Genomic DNA, 15,018 nt, shown 5'->3' with positions numbered 1-15,018 from the left:
CTTTTTTTTCCTCCCCACAGGTAAATGATGAGTAAGTATTCTAATATAAAAGTTCTAATACAAAGGAGTAGAGAAGGTCCTTATTGCAAATATTATTAGGAGGTGGACATGCCATTAGGGTTATCTGCAGTATAAATGGGAATTAGGGTGATATAGTCAGTATTTAATAAAGCCAACTATATAATAAGCACTGTTCTAAAATCTTATATTAATTTTATTAAGCAAGGGTTCTCCAGAGAAACAACCAATAGGATATATATATATATACACACATACATATATATATACAAACAACCAATAAGATATATATATACACATGCATACATACATGTATATACACACATACATACATGTACACACACACACACACATATATATAGAAAGAGAGCCAAATAAAAAGGAATTTATTCTGAAAATTTATTTTATATATATGTATATATAATAAATTATATATTATAAATATATAACAAATAATATTTCTATAATATTTATATAATAAATATATATAATAAATTATATATAATAAATTATAAATTTATATAATAAATATATAATAAATTATACATATTACATATATAGCAAAATAAGAGCAGATTTATTATGGGAATTTATTATATATATATGTGTATATGAGGAATCAGAAGTTCCTGTTTTATGTAAAGTAATTATGAAAGACATTGGTGATAAGGTGACATTTGGTCAAAGTTTTGAAGAAAGTTAGGAAGGAAGGTAAATAAAATATAGATTGCAATTAAACGTATCAGGAAGGGCAAAAGCCATGAAGAAGCTCATGCTTGGTATCTCTGAGGGCATGCAAGGAGGCAAAATGAGGTTGGAGCGGAGAGGTGGAAAGATAAGATTGAGGTCAGAAAGGTGCCGAGATGACAAGATTTTGTAAGGCCTTATGGAATATGGTGGGAATATTGGCTTTTATTCCACATTAGCAGAAAAGCATTTGGAAAATTTTGAGAAAAAAAAATCATCTGATTAGTCTTAAGTTTTATAGGAATGACTCTGGCTGCTGTGTGGAGAATAAAATCAGGAAGTGCAAGAGTGGAAGAAGAAACACCAGTTAGAAGTTTGCTTGTGATAATCCAAGCAAAAGTCAACATGGTTTCAACTAGGTAGTAGCAACAAAGGTGCTAAGAAGTGGTCAGACTCTGGCTGTGTTTTAAAGGTAGAGTTAACAGAATATACTGCCGGACTGAATGTAGGTTGAGAGGGGAAAGGAGACGTTAAGGATGCCCTAAAAATTTTTGTTTAAATCGTAAGGTAACCAGTCATTACATCCTGAGATATAGAAAATGCAAGAAAGACTAGAGAAGGAAATGGGGTTTGCTTCTGGACTTGTTAACCTTGAAAGATCTGTTAGCTGTTGTGAAATAAACAATTCACATAGCAGACCTGCCTATGGACTTTGGAAAGTCTAGTTGCAGGATTGGTCTTTGGCTGGCAACTGGAACTTACATTTCAGCAGAGCACCCACTGCCCTAACTGATAAGAATGACTCCATATGTCCAAGTTGTTTATTCAACCGATATGGTTCACGATAAATATCTGTTTTCCTTCTGGGAGTCTGGAATTTTGGTGTGTGTTAAGAAAAGGGTGTCCACTTGACCAGCCTCCAGTAAAAACCCTGGATGCTGAATTTTTAACAAGCTTGCCTTGTAGACAACATTTCACATGTTTTGCCACTAGTTGCTGAGAGAATTAAGCATGCTCTGTGTGAGTCTCTAGGGAAAAGACTTTCCTGTTTTCTCCCAGGCTTCACTCCATGTATCTTTTTTTTTTTTGCTGATTTTGTTTTGTATCCTTTCACCGTAATAAACACACCCATGAGGATGACTATATGTGGAGTCCTGTGAATTATTAAAGTAAATAATTGAGCTGAGTCGTTCTTGTGGGGATCCCTGAGATGGGGCCATCTAGATTAAAAGGTTTAGTAAGCAATTGTCTATATACACTTGGTGTTAGGAAAGATATAGGCTGGAGTGACAAACTGGAATTGTTTTAAATTGGATTGGGTATGTCAAGCCATTGTTCTGGATGAAATCACCTTAACATATGTGAAGAAAAGTAAAGGTGTCTGAAAAAAAAATAACCTATCAGTTATTCTAATGTGTAGAATTGGTGAAGATGAGGAAATTTATCAAAGCATATTGAGATGCAGTGGCTAGTGCAAACACATACACATAAAAACGAGAGAATGGTACCAGGGAACCAAGGCAAGATGCATATTGCTGTCAGAAAACTGTCCCTGAGAGTTTGCACCCCAAATTCTTTGTTGGCTCCCTTGTCTGTAGAAGCATAAGCCAAATGTTTCCTGGATTAACTGCCCCTTCCCCACTAGATTACAGATCTCTTCCTCCCCTTGCCTCTGCCCCTCACGTCAGCATATCCCAGGAGTCACCATATTACTATCTTATGTGTGACCAGAGAAATCTATCAGAAGCATTGACCAGGATCTTCTTCTTCTGCCCTATTCTGGTTATCCAATGCTGCAAAATGAATCACATCACAATTTGGTGTTGTTAATCAACAATTTTACTATGTTCATGAATTTGGTGTCAAAGCTTTAGGCAGTGATTGCTTTCCTCTGCCCAACATGATTGCCACCCTGGCTGAGTGCCCAGAACATCTGGAGAGAGCTGCTGCAGCCCAAATGGAGACATATGGCTGGTGCTTTGGTTCTAACTGTAGGCTGAGTTACCCTACATCTTCTCCCTGTGTGCTGGTCCTGGGATGCTCAAAATGGCTCCTCGCCTCACCCATCTGAGGCCTGGGCTAAGATGGCTGGAAACGATCACATCTCTCTCTCTCTCTTCTGTCCTCTCTTTCTGCTTCTCCCTGTCTCTGTGTCTCTGTCCCTGTCTCTCTCTCCCTCTTCCCTCCCATCTCTCTCCTCTCTGTTTCTACAGCCTCTCTGCATGGTTAGCTTGAGAACAGAGGTCTTAGAGTAGCTAAATTTCTTACATGGCAGCTGGATTTCCTCAGAATGAGTATTACAAGAGGCTCAGACAAGTCTTTCTTATGATGTAGACTGGGAAGTCTCAGAAGTTTTGCCACATTGTTTTGGCCAAAAGATCCCCCAAGTTAGCCCAAATTCAAAAGGAAGGGAATTAAAGAAAAGAGTTTCAATTTCCCAATGAGAGGAGTAGCAAAGGATTTTCAGGATATTCTGACTCCCCTTTGCCAGTGACTGCTGCTCCAGAAACTTGTGAGAGAATCTCACCATGGCCCTGGTCTCTCCTAAAACAGCAATAGGTCATAGCAGTTCAGTGTGTCTGTGTTTCGTAAAAGGTCGTATCTGAATTACCAAAGAATGTCTGTGGGATAGAGAACAGCCTCTTTATTTTGTGAGACACGTTTGCATCACACTAGTTTGACCAGATCAGCAAAACAAGAATTTTAATATTGCATTGCAGTGAGTCAGGTGACACACCCTTCTCCCTGCCTAGGTGAAGAAAGACAAAAAGGATCCTGTATTATTCAGTCATTGTGTCCTTAGCTCTTAGCACGAAGTCTGGCACATAGAACTCAAATTCCCTGAAAAAAAAATTTGAATAAACGGGACTTACCCAAAGTTACAATTTTCCAAGATCTTCCAAGACATTTATTCTGCAGTAGCTGAAAAACCTTAACATTTTCACAATGAGTAACAACTGAGTGATCAGAAAGAATTGCAAAGCTTGTGTGATCATAATTTGGCCATGGAAGAACTAATGTTATGAGTTACTTTTGAGACTGCATATATATATACATACATATGTAGTCTCAAAATATGTTTATTCTTTTTATATGGAAAAGTTGCTGAAAAGGACTGTCTTTAAGGATGAGAGCACATTGTCATATTTTTTTATACTCGTATGTGTAAAATAAAGCATATAAAAGGAGTATTTTCAATAATTTACTAGTAAAATTATACTTTTATTGTTTACTAGATACATTTCTTGTTGATTGTTGTGTTGGCTCTCTTCCTCCCTTTATGGATTTTATTTTAATACCAAACAAAAAACACGTATTCATATCTAATATCATAAATATTGTTTTATGGTCTTTATCATGCCTTAAGCATAGATTATTTTTAATATTTCTCAATTAATTTGAGCCACTTCAGTGCCTGATGTTAGTCATTTAGTTATTTTGTTTTTATGAAAAAGGAAAAAGTAGAATTGGTAGATATATGCCCAATAAGAATAGTGCTACTCTTTCAGGAAATGTAATTCATAGAACAAGAAGGCATTTAGCAAGTTGCTTTCATAAAAAGCAAGTGTCCCAATGGGTGACATCAATTAAGAAATACAGAACTTTCTGCTGTTATTATGTATATGTGGGGTGTGGGATAATTTAATAGTATTGTTGAGAATATACAATGCCCCAAATAATTTTCAATACATGGAGGTTTTACTATTAGAGACACATATATTTTTATTCTAAACTCTAATTTTAATAAAGTTAATATTTTTAAGAACTTGGTTGATAAAGCAATTTGGACAAGTTACTATGAAGTTTTCACACAGTAGCTGTCCAAATTGTCAATAAATAGATCAAAGCCTAGAAATCTATGCTTTATTTATCACTTAAAAATTTAAACTTTTGGCTGGGTGTGGTGGCTCATGCCTGTAATCACTTGAGGTCAGGAGTTCGAGACCAGCCTAGGCAACATGATGAAACCTCGTCTCTACTAAAAATACAAAAATTAGCTGGGTGTGGTGGTGCATACCTATAGTCCCAGTTACTCGGGAGGCTGACACAGGAAGATTTCTTGAGCCTGGGAGACAGAGGTTGTAGTGAGCTGAGAGCCTGCCACCACCACACTTCAGCCTGGGCAATAGGAGTAAAACCCTGTCTCAAGAAAAAAAATAAATAAATAAACTTTTATAAAGAATTAGTTTTTAAATATAATATTTCTTGAGGAAAGTGTAGATATAGTCAAACCTAACTGCATATGGTTTCATTCTAGTTCTACTAACCTATGGATTCACTCAAAATATCTCTTTACAATGATATAGAACACTTTTGCATCTCCAGAGTTTACGGTGAAAAAGGTCCATTGATCAAACCTCTAATACTACACCTTTTACATATGAAGTAGAAGGGACTACTAAATAAAACCCACACTGTAGTCCTGCAAAATAAATGACATGTTAACTTGTAGTATGTCAGAGTATATGCCCAAATTGTTTTCACCATATTGCATGGCTTATGTAGTCTTTTAAATTTAATATTATTTTCAATTACATTGAAGCGGTTTTAAAAGGGTGAAACCGTGTTTAAAATATTATTACCAATGAACATCAGGCACTCTAAATTTTAGTCACTGTTTATAGTTGAGGGACTACCAAGATATTCTAACTAAAACCATCCCCACTGTTTTTCTGCACACCAGCATTAACCCTAATCATCATGATCATGCTGTCACAAACTTAGGAGGAAATAAGGAAAAGTAGAGAAAAAATAAATTGGTTATAGATAAAAGTGACAAAAAACGTGAGATATAAATCAAGCCTTTTAAGAAAACAACACCTGTGTGTCATACTAAAAGATCCTGGTTGCTATGTTTCTCTATATTCGATAAAACACATAATTTTGAGGAAAAAATGAAGTTTTAAATGTATCTATGTCTCAACCTTTCTGATGAAGTTAGACCAGAAAAGTTAATTATTTGATGAGCTTGCTGTGTGAAACCAGAAAATAACTTCTTACTCACAAGCCGGTGGAAGGGGTTGCTGATTTTACGTTTTTAAGAAAGGGATAAATACCAAATTAACCCAGTAGAGAAAAAGAACATGTAGGGCCGTGTGTGTGTGTGTGTGTGTGTGCGTGTGTGTGTGTGTCTAACACTTTGACAATAATAAACTCTCATAAGCATTTAACTACTTCAGATGTTTAATGTTTCTACCCCTTTCTCAATTTTTACGACATTCAGGCAAATGATCATTTTCTGTGAACACAGCTCAGATTTTGGCTGGAATGGCTATGGTTATGCAATGGCACTTTTTGTTGTAGTCTGTTCGCAAACCCTGATTCTTCAGCAGTATCAACGTTTTAACATGCTCAACTCAGCAAAAGTTAAAACAGCTGTAAATGGACTGGTCTACAAAAAGGTAAAAATTCCAAGGAATCCCCATTTGTAGATGGACTACTCCCTGATGTGCTTTAAATTAAGGGAACTAGAAAAATAGGAAAGCGTACCAAAATGTCCTTAGGAAATCCTTTGCATATACATTTGCTTTGCTTTAAAAGAATTTCAACTCATTAATACTGGTTGCATCAATTTCTCTTTAGTGTACACTCTCTCTACATAGATAAAGTCTTTACAACTCCCAGTCAGCCCTAATCCATGAAATTAACTGATAATCATTGTTTAATCTTACGTCACCTAACTGCTCCTCTGAAAGTGAATGGAATTGAATATTTTCATGATTTTTCTATATGTATGCATCAAGAAAAGTTCTCCTTTTCACAAAATTATTTTCAATATTCATATTACCTTTTGCTTCTCTTCTGTGAACTTCATTTTTATGCAGCAAAGTCATTCTTTTTTATAGAGTCATTCTCCGCTTCTCTCTCATTCTGAGTCTTGCCTCTCAAACTTGGCTGATCTTTATTTCGGGCATAACCCTAAGGTTTAGTTAGTCCATTTTTGAAAATATTTCAAGCACTGTCTCTTTACCATCCAGCGTCTTTTATTTACAGCATAATTCTAAACAGTTAAAGAGCTTTCTCCTTCCCCTAGTTATCAACTAGTTATCCAACCAACAGGTGGACTTTGTTCCTACTTTGCCCTCTGATATAAATTATGGGTTTTTCAGGATTTGGAATAGAAATTTATTTACCTGGTATATCCTTATCATGTAAGACAATTACTTTTATACTTTATTAAATTTGGATGACTGAATAAATGAATGAATGAATGAACAAATAATCCTCTGCTTTCCAAATAAATTGAGGGAAGTGTTAGCATAAATAACAAATGTGTAAAACTAAATGCAGATTTCATAAGAGATCAGATGAACAGGAAACCTACAAGGGTTGTATATAGTTAAGGACGTTTTCACACAGTCCAGAAAAGATCTTTGAGAGAGCTACTGACTTTGTGTAAGGGGAAGGCAATATTCTAATTTGGGCTGAGCTGGACATGAAGCATTGCAGGCCATTTTGCTCTATTGGGCCACAATGGGGCATGAAGTGATTTTATGGATCTTGGAAAGCCAAGGACAAATTGAGCAGTAAATGGTAACTGAACTTGCAGCAGAGTTTAGCTCTGTAGAACTCAGTCCAAATACAGGATTAGAGGGGCTGTTCCAGTCCTAATTCTAGAGGCAGTATGTGCTGCCTCCAATATGGCATAAAGATATAGCAGAATCTAGGAACTGCATTGAATGCTTACACTTGTTTTGATATATAGTCCATATGGAACAGGATTTTATTTCATGATTAGAGCATTGGAGTTTAGACGTGAGATGTAGGTGGATTTACAAGCATAAAAGACTAAACTGCCATGAAAGAGTGAATTTAGAAGCATAAAAGGTGGAGCACAGATAAATTCTAGAGCAATAAACTACTCTGTATGGTACTATAATGGTGTATATATGTCATTATACATTTGTCCAAACCCATAGAATGTACAACACCAACTGAATCCTAATGCAAACTATAGACTTCGGATGATAATCATGTGTCAATGTAGGTTCATCAGCTGTAACAAATGTACTATTTTGTTGAGGGTGTTGATAATGGGGGCAGCTATGCACATGCAGGGTAGGAGTATATGGGATTTCTCTGTACCTTTCTCTCAGTTTTGCTGTGAACCTAAAACTGCTGTAAATAAAAGCAGTCTTTGTAGGGAAAGATAGGTGTAATACCTCTTTTCACCATTTGGAAGAGTTGCAGTGGACACTCCTATACCATAAGACAGGTTAAAAAGAGAAAAATAAAACAAGTTAATTTAATTAAATTTTACATCTTCAGAAGTAAAAACCCAACAATCAAGGACAAATTGTCTATTTTTATGCTTAGGTTCTATAAAGAATATACAGGAGTATAGAAATGTGACCAGACAAGGGTATGATCTAATAGTAATGGACTGAGAGGGCAAAGCACGGCCTTTCAGATTCTTCCTGGCCTCTCTGTGTAGTATTCCTTTCCCTGGATATTGTACAGGACCCTTTTGGAATGATGGTCTTCAAGAGAGAACCTTTCTAAGTTAAATGTCTTGTTGTGGGGAGAGGGGTTCCAGTTCCTGTGACTCACTTTCGGAAAAAGGAAAGAAAGGAGTGGGAGACAAAAGGGCTGGAGAGGGTCAGAGAGACTTTGCTTCTGAGACTCTCCCAATGTTCTTCAGTTCCAAGCACTCAGCATGCCTAGGTGCCACATTTTGGGGTATCATGTTCTGAGTCCCAACACCTTAAATGTACAAGCAGAATGGACTGAAGTAGGAATTAGAGCAAGCTATTAGAAACAAAAAGGGAAACGAATGTCATTGTTGAGTCTGCTGCAAAGTGGGAATGGTGACTACAGGGGACAGGCCTTGTATAGTTCCTTAGAGATTGCTTAAGATCAAGGGACACTGGAAGATCAAAGGAGTATTGCTATCAAGCCTACTCTGTGGACCCTGCAGTGGATATTACAATGTAACAGGAGACACAAGTCTTTCTCCATGAGGTGAACAAGGGTGGTTAAATTTTTCTTCTTCTTTCCAGGTTTTAGAATTCCAGATGACTCCTATTTGTCTGAAATTGGCCATACTTCATCAGGGACTTGTGCCTAGAATAGGGTAAAGCTGGCCTCAGGTCCTTTTCTTGATGAGGGGTTGTATTATATTCACACTGCTATGTAGATACTACCTGATACTGGGTAATTTATAAAGAAGAGATGTTGAATAGACTCACAGTTTTGCATGGCTGTGGAGGCCTCAGGAGACTTAAAATCATGGCAGAAGGTGAAGGAAGCAAGGCAGATCTTACATGGCAGCAGGAGAGAGAGGGAGAGCAAAGGGGAAAGTGCCACTTTTAAACCATCATATCTCATGAGAACTCACTCACTACCATGAGAACAGCATGGAGGAAACGGTCCCCATGACCCAGTCACCTCCCACCAGGTCCCTCCCTTGCCACATAGAGATTGCAATTCAAGATGAGATTTGGGTGGGGACACAGAGCCTAACTATATCAGGAGTGAAGGAATCAGGATTTGCTTTGTACCTTATCCATACACAATTACTAGTGTAAGTTTGGAATAAAGTTCAGGGAATATCATTTTTAGGTTTGCAAGAAAGAACATGAGCTTCCTTCCACTTGATGACTTTAAGATTCTTTGGATCTCAGAACTCAGATTCTGTAACTGCTTAGTTCACAGGTGCAAACTCCATAAAAATTGTTGGAGACTAAAAAACAAAACATGACTCCAAAGAAATCATTATATCAAAAAAATATGTTCACTTGTATGTTGATCACAGCACACTATTCACAACAGCCAACGAGGCTATGAAATCAACCTAAGTGTCCACCAACAGATGATCAGATAAAGAAAGTGTTCTGTATATCACACACACACGCGCGCGCGCGTGCGCGCGCACACACACACACACACACATATATATATATATGATGGAATACTACTCAGTCAAAAAAGGAATGAAATCATGTCACATTTGTTGGAGCATGGATAGAACTAGAGGCCATTTTCTTAAGTGAAATAACTCAGAAAAAAAAGTCAAATACCAAATAAGTGGACTCTAAATAATGTGTACACATGGACATACAGAGTGAAATAACAGATATTGGAGACTTGGATGTCTGGGAGGATGGGTAAGGGTAATGGAAGAGAAATTGCTTAATTGGGACAATGTGCACTATTTGAGTGATGGCTACATTGAAAGCCCGGATGTCACCACGACCCAATATAACCATGTAACAAAACTGCAGTTGTACCCCTGAAATCTATGAAATTAAAAATTAAGGGCTTTTTAAAGAAAGAACTGTCAATTAGACCTGGGTTTACTGTGGGCAATCTGGGGGCATTCCTCCATTAAGTGTTGTCCAATAGAGTTTTTGTGATTTTTTTAAATGTTCTGTTTTTACACTGTGCACTATGGTAGGCACTAATCACATATGGCTGCTGAGCCCTTGAAATGTAACTAGTAAAACTAAGGAAGTCAATTTTTAATTTTAATTTTAATTAGTTTAAATTTAAATTTAATACCTACATCTGGCTAGTGGCTACCGTATTGGGTAGTATGGTGTCTACACTGTCTAGTTTAAAGGTGTTATCTTACTTTAATTATGGTAATTATAAAATGCCAACAAAAATTGGTAACAATTTAGTTACAGTCTTAAAGTAGAGATACTTAAATATAGTCAGGAGAAGGAGAGACAGAATCCAAATCCTACCCTGAGAGTCAGAAAGAGAATCCTGGCATATTTTTTGGCACACAAGGAATTAAAGAATGCATTCTTAACAATGTTATGTGGTACCACCTTCAGCTTTACCATTTTTCATACTTCTGGTTCAAGATCATTAAGATGGGAATTTTTGGAGCCCTTGCAGTTCTATAGTAAATGATGTGTATAACTTTCAGCTAGGATGGTCAGGAAAAGTTTCATGATTAATATTGCATGATGTGGGTCATGGAATAATGGAAGGATGCATTTAATGGGGTAAAGGCTCTGGTGCTGGAATAACATGGGAGAAAAAAAGTACAGAAATGCATACAAGCCCTGCTCAGAAACTGGTGAGTAGATTAATTTGGCTCAAGACAATAATTCATGTCCAGAATTGTGTGGAGAGATAGTAAAGGCAAAGGGATTGCTTAAAAACAACTTGAAAGCTACATTTTTAAAATGTATCTTAATTCTATAGGAAATTGGGGCCCAGTTGAATCTTAAGATGGATGATCAGGACAAAATGATTGAAAACAGATGAGACTGAAAAGAAGAACACCCTTAAAGCTAGTTAATAATTCAGGAAATAAAGAAATAAACTAGCAGCATGGCATTGAGTCTGGAAAGTAACAAATATATAAGAAGGAGAATATTAAATTGCAAACAGATTTTATCATCAGCTCATAAAATGAAATATTGAGGACTGAACTAGTGATAATCAAGATTGTGTGGCTTGGAACTATATGTGGTTCATGTGGATTTTCTTAGAGCATAATTCAATTAGTGAAATGAATGAAGTTTAGAGGAAATGAGTCACACAGCTGTGTCTGTGTGAGAGTGTGTGTATTAAAATTTATACAATATGAAAATACTGTCAAAAACAAATCTAAAACTTGGATAGAATTTTAAAATAACATTTTCTTAGAAAAAGTGATTAGATAACAAATGACCTGGCTAATTTTCATTTTGATGGAAGAGTACTTAGAAGCTTCCAAACTTTTAACATTGTTTTATATTTTAAAGATAGGGTCTCTTCTTTTCATCTGAGTCACATATTTCCTCTTGTAACAGACTAAAATATTTCCTACCAGGCAATTGTAGAAATGTTACACCATCCACTTTAATTGGTATATATTATAGTATTCTTTCCAGTTGTTTCATATAACAAAAAACAGCTTAGATTGTATAATTTAGCAATAAATCGTAACTAAATTGCTCTTCCTGGCTTGTAAATGTAGTTCCTTTAAGAAATGTAATAGTTTATTTGGCAGAAAAAATATTGAAAAAAGAAAGTTCTCTTAGTGTTAGAAATGCCATACAAAAAACATTATATAATATTTTTAAATATTTTCTCTAATAATCTAAAAGCAATTGATTTTTCCTTTCATTATTGTAAAAAATCATGAAATCTATCATCTTAACATATTTTAAGCTTAAAATGTGTTTATTGTTAACTATAGTGCAATATATTACAGCAGATCTCTAGAGCTTATTCATCTTGCTTAACTGAAACTTTGTACCTGTTGAGTACTAACTTCCCAGTTTCTCCTTCTGTCCCACCCTTGGAACCACCATTCCAGTCTTTGGTTTTATGAAATTGACCATTTTAGATACCTCATATAAGTGAACACATGCAGTGTTTATTTTTCTGTGTCTAGCTTATTTCACTTCGCATAACATCTTAAGGTTCATCCGTGTTGTCTTATATTGTAGAATTGTCTTCTTTTTTTAAGGATAAATAGTCATTTCTCCAAAGAAAACATATAAATGGCTAATGATGTATACCTGGTTATCTGTTCCACTGTGGGCCCATCTATTATATTACAGATGGTCTTTTCCACTGGTTTTTTTTTTAATTTATTGAATAGATAGAGTGACTCCTGTATCTCATTTTCTCTTGTTATCTCCAGCTCTCAGTCCTGTCTCTCTTTAAATCAATGCAGTGAAGATTCCATAAAATTTTTATATAAATGAACCTTTGTCCAGTTTCTAGTACAAATACAAATCTCCCACTACTTTTACAGTTGTTTATGTATTTCACTGGGAATTTTAAATGGAAGGATAATTAAATAAATCAATTTCTATCTACATCTTTTATAAGAAGTTACTAATAATTATGCTTGGGAATATTGGATTCAGAATACACATATTAAAGGGCATGCACTTGGGGAAAGAGAGAATAGAGACTTGGAAGAAAAGGTGTATTTGTATCTGCTCTATGACACCTTTTCAATACCTTTATCTCTAAGTTCCCACAGCCTTTATTAACTGTTTTTACACTTACACCAAAACATGTGTGTGTATGTGTTTGTGTGTTGCTTTACAGACAGATTGTAATCACCTTGAGAATTAAAGCTGTGTCCTTTTTAAATTTTCCATAATTTCAATCATAAAACTATTCATCAGTGTTCATTAGATATTCATTGATTCATTTGTGTACTTGGTATTGATAACATTTAGGTGGTTTACATTTTGGGGACACCACCAAATGGAGGAGAGCCTTAATATATCTAGAACAGAGTTTTTTTGTTTTTGTTTTTGTTTTTAGTTTTTTTGTTTTTTTGTTTTGGTAATTAACAAATTGTTGAGGGTTCTTTTTTTTTTTTTTTCTTCAGCTTTTATTTTAAGTTCTATAGTGCATGTGCAGGATGTGCAGGTTTGTTACATAGGTAAATATATGCCGTCGTGGTTTGCCGCACAGATCAAGACATCACCTAGGAATTAAGCCCGGTATTCATCAGCTTTTTTTTCCTGATGCTCTCCTTCCCTCCGCCTCCACCCATCTGACAGGTCTCAGTGTGTGTTATTCACCACATGTGTCCATGTGTTCTCATCGTTCAGTTCCCACTTATAAGTGAAAACATGTGGTGTTTGGCTTTCTGTTCCTGCATTAGTTTGCTAAGGACAATGGCTTCCAGCTCCTTCCATGTCCCTGCAAAGAACATGACCTTGTTCCTTTTTATAGCTGCATAGCATTCCATAAATTCTTATAGTTTAAAAACCCAAATGTAACTCTCTACCAATAAACAGGTTATTCCAAAACTATATACTTTAATCAGTAATTATATTTCCTCACCTAAAAATCATCTCTCTTGGTTTTATAATACCCCAACACATAAATAACCTTGTACATTTTTCTAATTATATTAAAAATTACCATTGTTTGACTATAAAGATGCCCCATAATCACATAACTCTAAAATATTTTGCTTCTCTTTTTATAGGTCCTACTTTTATCAAATGTTTCTCGACAAAAGTTTTCCACTGGAGAAATTATTAACTTGATGTCAGCAGATGTTCAGCAACTCATGGACATGACATCAAACCTCAATCTCCTCTGGTCTGCTCCTTTTCAAATTCTGATGGCCATTTCTCTCCTTTGGCAAGAGCTGGGTCCAGCAGTGTTAGCAGGGCTGGCAGTCCTTGTATTTGTTATACCAATAAATGCTTTAGCTGCAACTAAAATAAAAAAGTTAAAGGTAAGAAAATGACTGCCTCATGTTACATGTGTCAAACAGGAGCTGAGTTTTCTGACTGCAGTTAACAATCACCATCTAGCTGTCATATAGAGAGAGTTATAAATGGAAGTCATCCAAATTTATTATTGGCTTATTCATTCAACCAGTATTGACTAAGCATGTATCCTATGTCAGCCAGTGTTCCAGGCACAGGAAGCACAGCAGTGAGGAGAACAGACAAGTTCCAGCTCTCATGAGGTTAGTGGAGGAGACAGGCATTAAGCAAGTTAATAAGTAGATAGAAAACATTTGCATATGAAGAAGATTTAGCAAAGATAAGGTGATGAAGAGAGCAAGGATGCCGTATTACATTTAGAACCAGGAAACTCATCAGGAAGGAAATGGTATATCAACAGGGTGAAGGACTAATTCATGTGGGCGTCTGAGGAAAAGACATACCAAGCAAAGGGAACAGTGTGCGTGCAGCCTGGAGGTAGGGATATGCTTGGTTGTTTGAAAAGTGGACTGCTGCAGCAAGCAGACAGGAAATGCTTCACTAAATTATTGTTGATATTCTTCCTTTATATTCAGTCATTCATCTTACCATCAATATATGTTTTCGCGTTTCGCCATGTGTTAGACTGCACAGTATGCTGTCCCGTAAGAAAATGGAGAAACCATAGAGTCCATTGCACTGAGGGAAATCACACTGCAATGAGATAGATGCTTTCACATGTCAAATTAACAGAGGCAGATATATTGCTTATGAAAACATTATTTTAAATGGATCAAAGATTAACAATATATATTGACATGGGAATATGTCGGTCGTATTTTAGAGCAAAAAGTAGATTAAATATATGCATGTATATCAAGCATATATGTATCTATATCATAGATCCATTATTAAAATGTGAATATATCTATACACATGTGTACAATGAAGAGATAAATAAATGAAGATACATAGCTATAAATATATTTGCATAAGCGTAGAAGTAATCTAAAGATAAAGCAGCAGTCTTTTAAGAATAGTTACCTGTAGAGTAGAAGTAGACAGGAGGATAGATTTTTACTTATTACTTTAATACCCTAAGGGACTAAAAATCGTATAGTATTTTATATTTTTCTTTTTTCAAATAAAAGATGGCTGTTCTTTAAACATAAAAACTAGA

General features: G+C 35.7%; 1 protein-coding gene across 2 annotated transcripts in view; it reads left to right on the top strand.

Annotated features, from left to right (window-relative positions):
- LOC116550966 (canalicular multispecific organic anion transporter 1-like) overlaps window positions 1–15,018 on the top strand; it is an 85,866-nt gene that overhangs the window by 14,059 nt on the left and 56,789 nt on the right. The window contains exons 5-6 of one of the 2 annotated variants that reach the window (XM_032277175.1): window positions 5,930–6,107; window positions 13,610–13,864. In XM_032277175.1, the coding sequence (XP_032133066.1) occupies window positions 5,930–6,107; window positions 13,610–13,864 (433 nt within the window). The remainder of the gene's footprint in view (window positions 1–5,929; window positions 6,108–13,609; window positions 13,865–15,018) is intronic. The other variant, XM_032277176.1, reaches the window with a different exon arrangement.

This window comes from Sapajus apella, unplaced genomic scaffold (genome assembly GCF_009761245.1).
Source record: "Sapajus apella isolate SASKATOON/1434 unplaced genomic scaffold, GSC_monkey_1.0 scaffold8, whole genome shotgun sequence".
In the NCBI taxonomy this organism is placed as follows: Eukaryota; Metazoa; Chordata; class Mammalia; order Primates; family Cebidae; genus Sapajus; species Sapajus apella.
The sequence above is the reverse complement of the archived record's forward strand: the minus strand, read 5'-3'. Positions and strand labels throughout refer to the sequence as shown.